The sequence below is a fragment of the Puntigrus tetrazona genome, chromosome 5 (assembly GCF_018831695.1).
Source record: "Puntigrus tetrazona isolate hp1 chromosome 5, ASM1883169v1, whole genome shotgun sequence".
Classification (NCBI taxonomy): Eukaryota; Metazoa; Chordata; class Actinopteri; order Cypriniformes; family Cyprinidae; genus Puntigrus; species Puntigrus tetrazona.
Window position 1 is genome coordinate 22012447 of NC_056703.1, and position 15726 is coordinate 22028172.

Here is a 15726-nt window from a genome sequence, read left to right on the forward strand (position 1 = left end):
AGCACATGCCATGGTACCAAATTTCCTGTGCAAAAACCCTCGGCAGTGCCATGGATATTTTGGTACTGTAAGTGTTCCTACTGTAGTGATAAAGTCTAAATGCGGCGGTGGCAATGTACTTCACGTACAGGAACAAAATGAACGAAAAACAGAAGTTACTCGTGTACAATTGGAAACACAGGAGGAGGCGTCAGTCCCCTACTGGTCATTTCGACAATTATTTGACGAGTTTGTGCGTACATGAGTGGACACGGTTGAAAGCAGAGAAGAGCCTATTTTAACCAGATTAAGAAAAGAACAGTTTAATAGTGCGCTTTATATGACAGAGAAACACCCAACACGACACTGACAGGAGAATGTGGGACATGTTCTTGTGTATTTATTGCACAAAATGCTGTACGAGGGAATTAACTAGCTCCAGACGATGGCGGTAATTCAGCACCGAGGATTCAAGCCACCGTTAAACCCGAAGAAGAAGTACGTCGTGCGTCTTACGTCCTACGTCATTGATCACACGGCGGGCTGTCATGGCAGCCTCCATAGAAAACATGTCAGAGCAGCATAAAACATTTCACATTATATTAGGCTGTATATTTCATTTCAGCCGCGGATATGCTTATGTGTGAATCATATTATGTGGTAGAAGGTTTTTGAAGCGGAGTGTCAAATAAAGTATAGAGAATTTTTCCAAAATTGAGCGTGAGTATTGAGTTCACCTCCAAACAAAATAGTACAGAATTCTCTGGTATTATATAGTAATATTATATTTTATATTCATGTACGATGTTTTTATATTCATGTATCATGTTTGTACAAGGTGCACCATGATACCTTTGACCAAAAGTCATGTACTTTGTAAATGCGATTACCATGTTTATGTATTTGTGGTTTTTACTTGCTGCTCCAAGGGAAAACCAAGAGAATACCAGATATAGAACTACAATGAGGAATGCCACACAAATAAAATCAAATAAATTTAAAATCCTGCTTATGCCATGGTATTTTATGTTGCTGCTATAAAGTATCTGAGATTATGTTTCAATTTAGTTTTTCTGCAGGTGACAGTCATGATGTCTTTGGTAAACCTTCGTTCCTGTGGCCGTCGTGGTTTTCATCTGGGTCTCCGTGCGCATGCAGCCCGACCAGCTGGCACCCCAAGAAAGCAGCAAGATGATGCCCCTGTGTTCCAGTATGTGGGGCAACACAGGAAGCCCCAAGGGAAGGTGTTTGTGTGGGGCTTCAGCTACACCGGAGCTTTGGGGATCCCTAGCTTTGTAGTGCCGGACAGTGGCAGAAAAAAACCCAGGAAGTACCAGCTCACACCTTACCGCCTGGATACTGAACAGAAGGTGAAGCTGTGCCTTAACTTAAACAAAAAAGTACTAAAAATGCAAGAAATGTGAACACTGTTGTTGTTCTGTTTAAAATATATAATATATAAATATATAATATTAATACAATAATTTTTTTTTTTAATGAGTAATATATTCCTGTGATGAGTTTCAGCAGCCATTACTCCAGATTTTAATTCCATGTGTCTGTAAGGAATTAATCTAATATATGCCGATTCGTTCTTTACAATTAACGTATTGCTCAATATGTTTGCCGAATCTCTGATGTGTTTCATACAATTGATTAATAAATAGAAACTTCACAAGGACCGCAATTATTTGAAATCTTTTGAAATGTTTTTACTTTCACTCCTGATCAGTATAACGTGTCTGGCTGAATTATGTTTGTTTTTTTGTTCTTAGATCTCCTCAGCAGCCTGTGGATATGGTTTCACCTTACTGGCATCTAATAGCAGAGATCTGACCAAATTGTGGGGCATGGGCCTTAACAAAGACTCCCAGCTGGGCTTTCAACGTACTCAACACGACCGGCGTAAGAAACCCACTCCACAGCTCACTCCTGTCAGTAACTTACATACTCTCTGTAAAGCATTTGCAACAGTTATTTGAAACAATTACCACATTATTTGCACGGTACTCTAAGGTAATTCAAAAAACACTGCAGTTTCATCATAATTTTTGGTTGGGGAAGTAGGGTTGTTACAGTAATTTTTTCTTCTCTGACAGTAGCTTATGAGAAAGTATGCTTTAGCACTTCCTGCTGAACATGCCATGGGAAGGTTCATGTAGTTCCTCTTTAAAGGAAATGAGCTGCCGACCGAATCAACCGGAACATCACTTTTCCTCGAGCACATTTTTAAACCAGCTGCTTCACCTTGTGTTTGCAGATAAGAGTTTCGACTTTGTCCTGGAACCATCTCCAGTGTCTCTTCCGCTGGTGAACCCCCAGGAGACACGAGTGCTGCAGGTCTCATGTGGACGTGCTCACTCGCTAGTGCTCACAGACTCTGAGGGAGGTCAGCAAACGCTGCTTTGTTGTATAACATTAGTGAGATTCTAGAGCGCCTTTCCGTAGCGCGAGGCTTTCTCAAAATGATTAAAGTTGTAAATACATTTTAAAAAATGTAATCGTTGTGCTCTAGTGTGATGAGTCCTTCATGTCTCTCTTTCTCTCTCATTAGTTTTCAGCATGGGTAATAATGCTTATGGGCAGTGTGGGAGGAAGATTGTGGAGGATGAAGTGTACAGGTTTGTCCTTCAGCTGGTAGTTTTCACCATTTTTAAGAGCCATTAGCTTTATATTTTAACTGCTGTTTATGTATGTTTTATTTCATTAGTTCATTATTCAGAATGACGAGGAAATGCCTGTTATCGTCCTTTTTGTTTTTGTACGTTTATGATTTGAGCAGAAACATGAGATGCAATACTATCAACTCAAATACTAACCATTTTATCCAAAAAAAGAGCATGGCGGTTTCATTTACTAATAATATTTCAGCACATAAAGCTTAAGATGCTTTTATTAACACTTTATTTGAGAACGGCGTGCTCTTTCTTCTGTTTCCTGCAGTGGCAGTCATGTTGTTCACAAGATTGAAGGCTTTGACAGTCAAGTCGCCCAGGTATGTAATACAGTACATTTATGAATTCATACTTGATGGTAAATGCAGCGTATTTCTTACAGACTCTTCATTCTTAGTAGTTATAATAATTCATAATCTAATCACATTCTTGTATAATTTCAACCCAAAATCAAAAGAAATAATCGACTTTTAAAAATGTGGAGTTACATTCAAACAATTAGGCAGTGTAAACTATATAATGAGTATAAACTCTATAATATATGTAACTATATAATAAGCGTTTCTTGAGCAGCAAGTTAGCATATTAAAATGGTTTCTGAAGGATCATGTGACAATGAAGTATGAGGTAATAGCTGCTAAACATTCTGCTTTGCCATCACAGAAACAGTAAAAAAAAAAATTAAATATAAAATTAAATAAAAAAATAGCTATTTCATAATGTACTATTTCACAATTGTATGTGTATAAGACCCTTCTTTCAGAAACTTTTGAATGTCAGTTTTCATTATATTTCACATTAGGATAGAAATGTTAATATGAAAAATATCAATTTTGTCATTAATGTAGTGTAAAAATGAATTTAACCGTATTAAAATTGAAAAACATTTGACAGTACAGGTACATCTCAATAATGTAGTGGAAAAGTTTATATCAGAATTTCAGCTCAGATTGTGAAACTTGTGTTAAAGAAATTCAGTGCACACAGACCAAAGTACTTTGTCTTTTGTTCTTTTACATTTACATTTACATTTAGTCATTTTGCAGACGCTTTTATCCAAAGCGACTTACAATTGAGAGTACAACAGCGATTCATTTTTTGAGAGACAAACAGACAGAGTAAGTGCTTATATCACCCAGTCACAGGCAAGTGTTCAAATTAGTACATGCCAGAAGGGAAGGAATAAACAAGGGGGAGATAGAGACAGTGAGAGTATATATATATATATATATATATATATATATATATATATATATATATATATATTTTTTTTTTTTTTTTTTTTTTTTTTTTTAATGATGAGGTCAGGTATTGCTGAAAGATGTGAGTTTTCAGCAGTTTCTTAAAGATTGACAGAGATCCAGCATTCCGGATATGTACGGGAAGATCGTTCCACCAGCCAGGAACAGAGAAGCGAGAAAGTTCTGGAGAGTGATTTTGAGCCTCTTTGAGATGGTACCACGAGGCGTCGCTCGCTAGCAGATCTCAGACTTCTAGAGGTGTGTAGATTTGTAATAGTGAGTGGAAGTAGACCGGTGCCGAGTCTGTGGTTGTTCTATATGCAAGCATCAGTGCCTTGAACTTGATGCGAGCTGCAATCGGTAGCCAATGTAAGGAGATAAAGAGAGGTGTAACATGGGTTCTTTTGGGCTCATTGAATACCAGCCGTGCTGCTGCATTCTGAATCATTTGTAGAGGTTTTATTGTGTTTGATGGAAGTCCAGCCAGAAGAGCATTGCAGTAGTCCAGTCTAGAAATGACAAGGGCCTGGACAAGTAGCTGCGCAGCTTTCTCTGTTAGAAAGGGCCTGATCTTTCTGATGTTGTGTAGTGCAAACCTGCAGGATCGAGCAGTCTTTGCAATGTGATCTTTGAAGGTTAGTTGGTCGTCGAGGATTACTTTTAATGGTAATGATTGTGGCTCACATCAATCCTGATCATGAAAATGATGATTATGATGGTAAAACTCCACCATTAACTAGTTCACCGTATTTGTAACGTTGCATTTCTTTGTTGCATGAATGCATTTCTAACATTTATGATGTGTTTTCAAACAATTCTCAAAATGGACTTTACGCGTTTACTTCTTCTGCAAAATGTGTTCTTTGCGTTTGGGCTGAAATATTACCTGGACCTCTCAGTCCATGTGTCCTGCTCCTCTCGTCCTGCAGGTGGCTTGTGGGCAGGATCACAGTCTGTTTCTGACAGACAGAGGCTCGGTGTATGCCTGTGGGTGGGGTGCAGATGGACAAACAGGTTTGTTTCACCATCCATCTGTCATTCTCTTTGTCTCTTTTCTTTTAGTCCCTCTTTTCGTTCCATTGTGAAACCCACCTCAAGGCATTTTCCAAAAATGTATCCAGACAACACCGTGACTCATTGTACATGTACACATCAGACCACGTGACCCTTCTCTCAGGATTATTTCTCTGGTATGTATTTTAAGGTCTGGGCCATCACAACAAGGCCTCGTGTCCAGTACTCGTCGGAGGGGATCTGGCTGGGGTCAGAGTTCAGCAGGTGGCCACATATGGAGACTGTAGTCTGGCCGTGTCCACAGACGGCCAGGTTTTTGGTTGGGGAAACTCAGAGTACCTGCAGCTGGCTTCTGTCACCGAGGCCACGCAGGTAAAGATGCAACACGTGCAAGTGATTGCTTTCATGACGGTGAACAAGGGATTTTATGTGAAAAAATATGTATATTAAAAAAGGCCGATGAGGAGCTCATTCGTGAAGTGTGATTTTCAGATTAGCTCTCCGCGGCTGCTGGCCCTGAGGGGTGTGGGTCGAGTCAGACAAGCGGCATGCGGAGGAACACAGGTGGCTGTACTGAACGGTAAGATCAGACTCTTATTCACACAAATGTAGAGGAACAGTTCAGTGCAGTTAAAAAAAAATGACCTTAATTGTTATGGTGCTCTTTGAAGTACAGTGTATATTGTACTTGAAAATGGTAAATAGCACAATATTATATTTTAAGTACATTGACTAAACAAACGTCATGTTTCCATAGCAACTAGTTAAAATAATATTAAGTTAGTATTTTATTTCAAGTGATGAAAATGTTGTTCTGGTTGTAGTTAACCCTGATACTATATAAAAAGGCAAAACCTAACATATTTTATTATTGTTTCCGAAACTGGGCTTTGGAAATCAAAGGGGACGCTTTATGTATGTATTTTATATATTTTCAAAGGTATAAACATAAACCTGTTTTATTTTAGCTTTTAATGTTGTATCTATAAAAATAATGTACAAAATGTATTTTTATTAGTATCAATACCATAACGTGAAGCGGAAATATATTAAAATTTATTTTATTTCAAATATATTTCAAATATTTCAAATCCTACTTGTAACACCTGATGCCATACTCAGTCGTGGTACTCATGTTTGTGTGTGTATACACATTTGTATGCATATTTTACAAACAAAAGAAAGTGGTTTATTATCATTATTATAATTTAAAATGCTCAGTGGATTTGAATATTTGAATTCTCTCTAAAAAAAATAACTCCATCTCCGCAGAGGAAGGAGAGGTATTTGTTTGGGGCTTTGGAATCCTGGGAAAAGGTCCGAAACTTTCTGAGTCTGCTATCCCTGAAAGAGTGCCAGCCACGTTTTTTGGGAGGTCAGAGTTCAACCCTACAGTGAAGGTCTCATCCATCCGTTGTGGACTCAATCACTTTGCAGCCGTTACAGGTGATCTAGTCAAAGCGTTATTACTTTGCATGTACATTCACTCAAGATAATAATGTTTCTGATTATGAGATTCTCCAGTGATATTAATGCAGGGTACTGTTAATGTTTTTTTTATACTGTTTTTTTTAAACTGCAAATGCTTGCATAACCGTGGTGGTATTAAATCCAGACTGTTTCCTGGCTAACATCCATGTAAATAGAAGGCTGAGTTATTTGCTACATGAATATTGTTTTCAGATCGAGGTGAGCTGTTTGTTTGGGGTAAGAATGTGAGAGGATGTCTTGGCATTGGAAAACACGATGACCAGTATTTTCCATGGAGGGTAAGAAACCGGAAATACTGCATTCTTTCGTCCCTAAAAAAAAAAAAAAAAAGTAGATTGCAGAGCTTATGCTACAAATAGATTTTTGATCAAAATAATGACAAAATGCTTTAATTATTCCAATGGGCCACAGCTAATCACTAAGACCAACAATTGCTTAGAAAAGGTCCCAACGAACACAATTTTATCTTAGCAAGAGAGGAAATATTGTAAAGACAAAAATGTATAATTCATTATAATTAACATGTTAAATTAACAGAACTATACGTAGTTGTCAGTCTGTTTTCTTTATGCAAATGCTTGTCATTTGTTTTAGGTGACAGTGCCAGGCCATGTGACGGATGTTGTTTGTGGCGTTGACCACATGGTGGCGCTGGTCCGATCAATCATATGAGACAGTCAAGGCAAATTCTTTACCATTCTATCAGGCACTTCAGCGAACACCATCAGAACGCCACATTTCATTATATCTCCAGAGCCTTTGGACTTGTTACAGGCCCTCTAAGGAGTCTTCCGTGTCACACTGCATCAAGCCAAGGCTGTACTTAAGGTAACAAGGAAGTGCGACACCTCCTCTGCTGTTGACAGTGTTGACCTCAAAAATAGTCAAGTCTAACTGCTAAATAACTCTAGGAGGTCTTATGAATATTATGTTGGCTACTTGGACCTTTTAGAAGATTGGAAGCGATACATGGTAATCACCTAAGGGTGGACACGGTGCGTTCAAAGAGACATTTATATGTGCTGTTTTTCTTGTTTAGTCACACTGTGTAGTCTTTCAGATCCATTTTTTTGCTTATTGACAATTCAAAGTATATAAAATGCACCTGTCTTTACTTTGCTGGTGCAGAAGTTTTTGGCAAAGCACTATTGTAGCGAATTGTCTTCCCGTGCATTTGTGATTACTGAACTATATGTGACCTTGGACCACAAAACCAGCAATACAGTGTATGGATCAAAAACCAGGGTATTAAGCAAAGATCATGTTCCACAAGGATATTTTGTAAATTCTCTACCTTTTTTTATGCAGATTCCAGTTTTTCCATTGCTGTACAATAGTAATACACCATACATCAATGGAAAGCTTGAGACTTGATATTTATACAAATTAAGAAGTTTACCCTTATGATTGGTTTTGTGGTCTAGGGTCACACATAAAAAAAATTATATACACACACAGTAAAAAAAGAACATTGACTGGCTTATAAGGGATCATTTTGAAAGTATGTTTTTGGAGGCCTTAAATGAAGGCATGCGAAAACACACTTGGTTAAGTCACTTCAGGGACAGAAAATGCATTTTGAAGTTATACTGAACATCTTGTATCCTTCAGAATCAAGTACATGCTTTATTTGTACCAAACTGTATTGATAGATCACATACGATTATAGTACCAATTATAAAGCAGTATACATTCTGAGGGAAAAGGGAATCGTTGAAAGTCACCCTCTTTAATGTGCAAATATAAAGGGACAGTTTGACCACAAAGTAGGTCAAAGCAAGAAAAAAGAAAAGAAAAACAAAATCAATCAAGTCATGACCTTTTCTGGTGTCTAAGCTGGTTTAATCAACAATTTCTCCAAATCAACCATTTGTATGGGTAGTTAGAAGTAGTAGCTTCAGCAAATCTCATCCCACAGAAATCATGTAAATCACAGATATGACTAAATATCTTCATAACAAATCCTCAATTGGCACATGGTCTAGCAGTCGCATGGTGTAAACCCCCACTGTACGCTTAAGAAAACATGGTTCAAACAGTGGAAGAAAAAAAAAGTAACAATTGAAAATCAAATCTAAGCTGAAAAAATATATGTCTTTAATTGTCAGAACAAACAGGTCACCCCTTCGTAACACTGATAAATAGATGGTTTCTGCAAATTTTTGCTTATGAGCTGATAGAAGAAAAGCTTGTGGAAAAAAGACACCCATACTCGTGTAAAGAGCAACAAGTGACCCCTTCAAAGAGAGACTCCTTCAAAGGGGAAGATACTCATCCCCAGTATTTCACATCAGAAGAGTAAGATCTGTGAGATAGACCTTAAATAAAGTGCAGACGAGGGGAGCTTGAAGGCCTAAACTAACGCCAGTGTCTGCGACAGCTGACCTTAAACTAACATTCAACAAACGACAGGTTTCCCCTAACAGTTCCTCTGTGAATGAAGAGACAGCTTTGCGAAAAATTCGAAAGAGCGAGTAGTGGTGAAGACTAAAGAGACATTTCATCCGATCGCAAGCATGCGATGACTCTAGGGCGGTAATAAAAAGCCACGTCCTCATTGGAACGAATTTAAAATCAGAATACAGTAAACTGCACGATTCGTGTACTTGTTTGTTTATAAACCTAAACAAGTGCGTGTGAACAAAAAAAAAAACAAAAACGCTTTCACCTCACCTGAATCCTTGACTCCAATCTCTGTGCACGTTCGCTGCCAACTCGGCCGAGCGGACAGAAAAACCATTGATTGTACTCTGAAGGCAAAAAACAACAACAACAACAACAACAACAACTAATTCATTACCCAGCTACTTGGCATTGAAATGTGGATATAGGATTGAGGTGAGGGGAAAGAAACAAAACCTCTAAACAAAAACAAGAAACTTTCCGAACAAGCGTGAAAAGCTTCTTTCACAGACTGAACTTGTGACTGGACCATTTTGCTGAAAAAAAACCAAAAAAACAACAACAACAGCAACAACAACCCTGAACCATCAAATTGCATCCCAAAAACATCACGTTTTTAGACAAGGAGTTTGTTTATGCCCCACGTCTTGGCACTGCAAGGGAAAACAAGAAGGGGGGCAGGAAAAAGGAAATAAATCTCGAGAAACATTGGAGTACATTCTGTGTCCTCAAGGAGGAGGACCTGCCACTAATACATAATGGTTATTTGCAACGTCTTAAGAATCGGTAGCTAAAGTCCAGGCCCTGTTGCCATGGTAAAATGATGTGCGGAGGAGGAGTGGATAAGAGGAAGAGGGGTGGGGGAGAAAGAAGACAAGAAAAACACTGGATTCACACCATTGCAGGGTCCCTGTAGAGTCGGGCTGGGATTAGGGTTTTCTTTTTCGCACAAATGGACAAGAAGTGATGCTGTTGCTTAATACTGACTGCAAGATTAGAGCCCCCCCCCCCCTCAATTATCCAGCCCCCTTCCGTCCGATCCTCCTCCCAGAAGCAGTCCTCAGGTAAGCTCTTGGCACTTTTAAGAGTTTGACATAAGAAAATCTAAATGTTTTCAGGGACGTGGGACGACTAGCCAATCGCAGAGTCTCACTGTCCTGTGCTCTCATTGGTCCTCAAGGCTCCGATCACACTCTGGATGTTCTCTTCAGGCACCTGGATGGACATAAGATGTTGCCGGTGTTAAACATCCCCTTTGTTAGCTGAATATTTAGTGACGGGAAAGTGGTGTTCCAACTCACCAGAGCGTGATCAAACTTGAAGGTACTGATATAGTAGGCTGGAATGTCGGCGGTCGCCAGCGGTTCAGATATCTGAGCCACAATGCCACATTCATCTGATGAAAGACAAACGACTTAGAGAGTTTTGGTGGCTGAATTGCTGAGGTAGTTTATGCATTAATGCGTGGTCACGGTTACTGATGATTGGATTTTACCCATGAAAATTCACCAGTCATTTTAATAGAAATCCATGCGATAAGGAATTTTACACAAGGGTGAAACATTTGCCCATTAAGATTTGCCACTCTGACCAACAGACAGCTGCTTGGCCTGAAAGTGACTTCTGTGCTCCTCACGCTATAGTAGTATCGACAGACAATGGATATTTTTTCCCCATATCATTTTGCCAAAATTGTGTTAATGTGACTGGACCTTAATCTTTTTACAATGTGAAACCTGTCATGACAACACTATGTGGCTAAGCAATTGTTTGTATTCTAGGTTTTTTTTAATTAAATTTAGCACATTTCTAGTGTGTTGTGGGTATTTGCTTACTGACCCAAGTCAAAACAACCAACCCCCCAAAACCAAGTCCCTTGATACGAAGATGATTCTCATAAGAGCAGGCTGAGTTTTAGCTTGAACTCACCGAACCCTAAGGGTTGTCCTCCGATGCGGACCATTTTCCAAAGCTCTCCTGAAGCGCTGGTGAAGAGGACGTTGTTTGGAAACCTGACAAGAAAAGAACAGTAAGTAAACCATATGCAGTGATAAAACGGTGATACTGTAGGCTGCATGTAATCAGAAATCTTTTAATCAGGGAAGTTCTATTTTAGCCACACACACAAAGACCTGGTGTTTCGACAGGCTCAAAGGTAAAAGAATGGTATTTTTAGATAGTTGGAAAGTTCTGATTAACTCACTGCAGTCAGTTTAAGTGCCAGAGTCAAAAGACAAAGAAATCCACTTTTCAACAAATGCAGGTCCAATATTGCAGTGAATATACAAAATTAATGTTTCGGTTCCTTAAAGTCAACATGAAATTATGTTTCCAGCCATTTAACTTCTGTTCATGGGACCGATGCCTAAAAATGTAAATGGTCTTCGATCACTAACCCCCGTGTTGTTCCAAACCCATAAGGCTTTCATTTATCTTTGAAACACAAATGAAGATATTTTTAAATGAAGAAAAAAGATTTTTTACCCACAAAACCAAAACAGGTTTATTTTTTTTATTTCTATAAAATAACACCGATCAATTTGTAATGACATGACGGTGTGTAAATGAGAATGTTCATTTTGGGTAAACTATACCAAATGTGATTTTCCATGTGAACAATGAAAAAAGATTTAATGGAGTGGGACATTTTGGAAAAACAGGTGTTTAATACAAGAGGCTGGAAGAAATAAGACAGATATAGCAAAGTATATATATATACAAAAATAGCACGCACAAGTCCAGGGGTGTGTGTTGAGAAAGTAAATATGGGTCAATTGTGTTTTCATGTTGACATTAACAGCGTTAGATGCAGGTGGTCTAACCTCCGGGTGGTTTGCTCATCCATAACTAGAGAGATGTAGCCCTCGATCAGCGAGAAGGAGAAAAAGCGGATGTGTCCAGAATCCTCGCTCTGCCCCCCGGTCTCTTTCGTTCTGTAATGAAGCGCAGCAGGGATTCTTGTTATTACACAAGCTTCATTAGGCCTCAACTCAGCTGATGCTTTCACAAGAATAGTGAAAATGGGAGGAGCAGGAGTATGATAAAGGGCAACTCTGATCTGATCTTTCCCTCTAACTGTTGGCCTGATGCCACTGTCTGAGTAGTAAACAAGTTCAGCCACTATAAGGAAGAGCAAAACAGTACAAATACACACGGCTCATTTTGTTTCCAGTCTTTTCTCCCCTGTCGTCATATAATGCACTCCCTACAGCGACCTGTGTGTATTACCATCAATCTCTAATAGATCTGGCAGATGGCTCTCGGTTACTGCCATATGTGAGGCAGGAGGAGAGGCCCGAGCGGAGCTCTTACCCGCCAGAGTAGAACATGACGTCCATGAGCAGCGTGGCCACCGAGGGCAGCGTGTCGGGGTCCAGGCTGGTAACGCAGAACATATTACTGGGGCTGGAGAGAGGGTGAATGATCGGCCGGGGGACTGAGAAAAAGGAAAAGAGAGTTGATGATGCTAACAAACTACACACAAAAATGCAGGCATTTAAGGACTTGTTTTCACTGAAAATGGTATGAATAATGTTGTCGGGATGATCACGCCATGATCAATATGTAATATTTCTATATAAGAGCAACGTTTAGTGATGTTCAGTTTCGCAACACTACGAGAATACTTTTTTTGCTCAAAGAAAACAAAAATAATTTACTCAACCACTCAACTAACCCTTTATAGTCAACATGGCACGGCATTTACAACCAAGTGCACTACTGCAATATGTTTGAGAAAGAAATCGTGAGGATACAAAATGGGATAAGAATCAGGTTTACGCATCAAGAATTGATTGGATTATGAAAAGTGGCCACTTTCACCCCAGAAAGCTATTAACCTGTGCACAATAATACCAGGAACATTATTATAAAAGTGTCAAATTGGTTTCATGTTGACTGTAAGCACAGAACATACCAGTGAGCACAGACAAATATTAAAAAGGACTTATGTCTACCCAGTATGTTCAAAGGGCAAACCAATAATTGACTCAAATGTGACAGGCAGAGGCTGATGCTTAATCACACACACTTTTAACAGGTGTTTCAGATCATATTGCTCAGTGTGATGAATCTAAGAGCAATGATTAGGTGGTGCAATGAATGTGCTAGATTTCCAATTCATTAGCCACTAAATAACTAGAGGAATAAAGCTTAGTAAACGGTAACACTATCTTTGCTACAAACAAGTGCGTTGATGATTATAATTATAAGTTTATGATATGAAGTATCAACATATTATATTTGCTTAGGTAAAATAACTGGAAACGGCTGAGACAGGAAACCTCTCACATTCAAATTACAAATGGTTGATCTATGTTTAAAAATGAGGTGGAAACAAGGAGTCTAAACTGGTCTTTTTTAAACTAGTAAATCAAATGATCCAAATAAACATTCTGTCATTAATTACTCACTCTTATGTCATACCAAAGTCACAATGCCTTTGTTCACCTACAGAACAAAAAGTAAGATATTCTGATGACTTCCGAGAGCTCTCTAATCCTGCACAGAGGGCAACACAGCTGATACATTCAAGGTCTATCTATGGAGGGTCAGAAAGCTCTCGGATTTCATCAGAAATCTTTTCATTTATGTTCCGAAGACGAACAAGGGTCGCATGAGAGAGTAATTAATGACAGAATTGACATCTTTAGGTGAACAATCCCTTCTCAGCACAAAATGCCTCGTGTCGACACACACCCTTAGAATAACAACAGATGTTTACCCAGTTTAGGCTTGACGAAACCATTGGTGACCCCGGTACTGTTGGCAGCAACTGTTTCTCCATTGACAACCCTCAGGAGAGTGAACTCTGAAGACAGTGTGTGCATGACCATGGGTAGATCCCGCTCTCGAACCTACAGACAGAATCGCATGAGAATGTTCCCGTTTAGTAAAAATATTACATCGAGCTATCATCAAGAAGACAGAGTGAGCTCAGCTATTCAAAGAGTGAACAAATTATCAGACCGATAAAACAGTGGCAAACCCTTGCACTCTTGATGCGCTGCGGTATCTGAAGTACAGATGAGAAATACCAAGCGAGTTATCATAATGTTCTGCTTCTGAACGGAGAATCTTAGCAAGCTTATTTCTCTGCATTTCTGGCAGAAGTGTTCAGATGTTTCATTTTATGAAAACAGTATGAACGTTCAATAGAGCTCATCTTACAAAAACACAAACATGCACTAGTAGAAACCCTTAATTTTAGACTCTACTTCTGCCATTTCATTCAGTAACCAAAACCAGCTGACTCAAACACATCACAAATGAACGTTCATTTGCATTTCAAACACCACTACCAAACCCAGAATACATTACAGCGAAAACAATACATAAGGATGTCTTAAGTAACCAATTAAGCTGAAATTCATAGTATTCCAGTGAGGCCCTGATGGGTGCACTAAATGAGCACCACACAGCATTTCAAGGCTAACTATGCATGGATATACAGTTTCCTTGGACTATTTTACAAGCTTATAAAAAGCTCTAGAGAAACATTTTCAAGGTTCACGTCGAACCATTACTATCTCGTAAAAAAAAAAACTAACACAAGTTAAACAAACATTTTACACAAATACAAGAACAGTAGAGCTGAGAAATATATATAGAATATACTATTTAATTTGACTGGCAACACAAAAGTAAGCAAACAACAGATACAACAATTTTAATGAGCTTTTAATTTTTTAGGTTTATGTTGTAATGGTATCTAACTTTTGTGACTTGATTCTTGCATTCATTTGATGAAAATATGGTTTAAATATTTGAACTATAGTTTGAATTTTTGCTACACTTTAATATTCGTGCCAAGTAACAATGTAAGATTGCTTGAAATGATGCTTAAATTTGTCAAGTAGTTTTAGGGCTTAATATTAAGAAAATGTAAACTGCGCACAAATAGTATTACTACAAGTAAAAGATCAAGTCTCAAACTATGCCAGTCTGATTTGAACTATACTTCGTAGAAAAAAAATGTTTAAAATACATTTAATTCATACTAAGGGAAATATCTAGAAATATTTTTAAAGCTATTTAGCTTACACAACAATGAGCATTTCCCAGGGCTGTGAAGCTTAAACCCATCAACAACAACTCTGGAAGGTAATAATCTCTTTCTTTCTTTTTCTTTTTTTTTTTTAGTGATCCAAATGAAGGAGACATCTGTGTGCTCTAGACCTGATGGGCCGGATGCAGACGGATGTTTCTAAATTGCTCTTAAAGTTTTGAGTAACCAGGCCAAGAGCGAAGGACAGGGTGAGGATGAGAAGGAAATGGCCTCTCCAGTGGCCGAGCACAGGAGGCAGGTCATCTCCTCTCTTTCTATAAAGCTCTGTGATTATTCCTCTGGCTGGGAGCAGCTGGTGTGGAACGTGAACTTTCCGGTAAATTCCACCAAGCGGCTGCTGATCCACAGGCTTTATCCTCTTTACATAACTACCCCCAGATTACCATCGCTCCCACACTGCTTGTTATTTTCATAAACAGACTCTGGTGACCGTTTCACCACTGATAGACTAGTCATGTGTCACACACACACACACACACACACAGAAAGTAAAAATGTGCTGAGGTGATAGCAACTAGCTGTGGTAAACGGGTTGGTTAAAGGGGAAAAGAGAAACGATGTTTTGCGTTATATAGCTTATGCTATAAGTTACGAGACCACAAATTTTTATTGAAGGACAGTTTCAATTTGAGTTGAGAATCTGTATTATAACCGCTAATGTGTTTGTTTTCATATAATCTAGTGCAAAAAAAGGTTTATGTTTGTTACGTATATACTGTTGTTCTTTTTCTCATGTTATATTTTTCAATGCGGAAGTAAGCCGTTCTGTGTCAACGTGCAAAACGTCTGGTTCATTAGCTCCTGTACTGAAACAAAGTGTAATAAATTGTTAAACTGCTTACACTTCAAGCCAAAG

At 38.6% G+C, this 15726-nt stretch overlaps 2 protein-coding genes across 3 annotated transcripts in view; one reads left to right on the forward strand and one right to left on the reverse strand.

Moving 5' to 3' along the window:
• rcc1l (RCC1 like) lies at nt 1-8443 on the forward strand. 2 transcript variants are annotated; one of them, XM_043238387.1, is made up of 12 exons: nt 1-699; nt 1048-1349; nt 1755-1884; nt 2240-2368; nt 2534-2600; nt 2923-2974; nt 4825-4909; nt 5100-5281; nt 5402-5489; nt 6182-6355; nt 6593-6678; nt 6995-8443. In XM_043238387.1, exons 2-12 carry the CDS (start codon nt 1068-1070, stop codon nt 7070-7072), a joined length of 1353 nt encoding a protein of 450 aa, XP_043094322.1. In that variant the 5' UTR covers nt 1-699; nt 1048-1067; the 3' UTR covers nt 7073-8443. The 2 variants fall into 2 exon arrangements, with proteins under 2 accessions (XP_043094322.1, XP_043094323.1); XM_043238388.1 differs by having other exon boundaries at nt 1059-1349.
• castor2 (cytosolic arginine sensor for mTORC1 subunit 2) overlaps nt 8221-15726 on the reverse strand; it is a 15648-nt gene continuing 8142 nt past the window's right edge. Inside the window, exons 4-9 of the mRNA XM_043238390.1 lie at nt 13527-13659; nt 12116-12239; nt 11626-11736; nt 10733-10815; nt 10105-10199; nt 8221-10018 (exon numbers count right to left, since the gene is read on the reverse strand). Coding sequence (XP_043094325.1) covers nt 9953-10018; nt 10105-10199; nt 10733-10815; nt 11626-11736; nt 12116-12239; nt 13527-13659 — 612 coding nt within the window. The 3' untranslated portion in view covers nt 8221-9952. The remainder of the gene's footprint in view (nt 10019-10104; nt 10200-10732; nt 10816-11625; nt 11737-12115; nt 12240-13526; nt 13660-15726) is intronic.

Excerpts from the sequence above, each read along its gene's own strand:
- rcc1l (XM_043238387.1), top strand. The coding sequence starts at position 1,068 with ATGATGTCTTTGGTAAACCTTCGTTCCTGTGGCCGTCGTGGTTTTCAT. Across the intron at positions 2,975-4,824 it reads TTGACAGTCAAGTCGCCCAG|GTGGCTTGTGGGCAGGATCA; the intron begins GTATGTAATACA and ends CTCGTCCTGCAG. Across the intron at positions 4,910-5,099 it reads GGGTGCAGATGGACAAACAG|GTCTGGGCCATCACAACAAG; the intron begins GTTTGTTTCACC and ends ATGTATTTTAAG.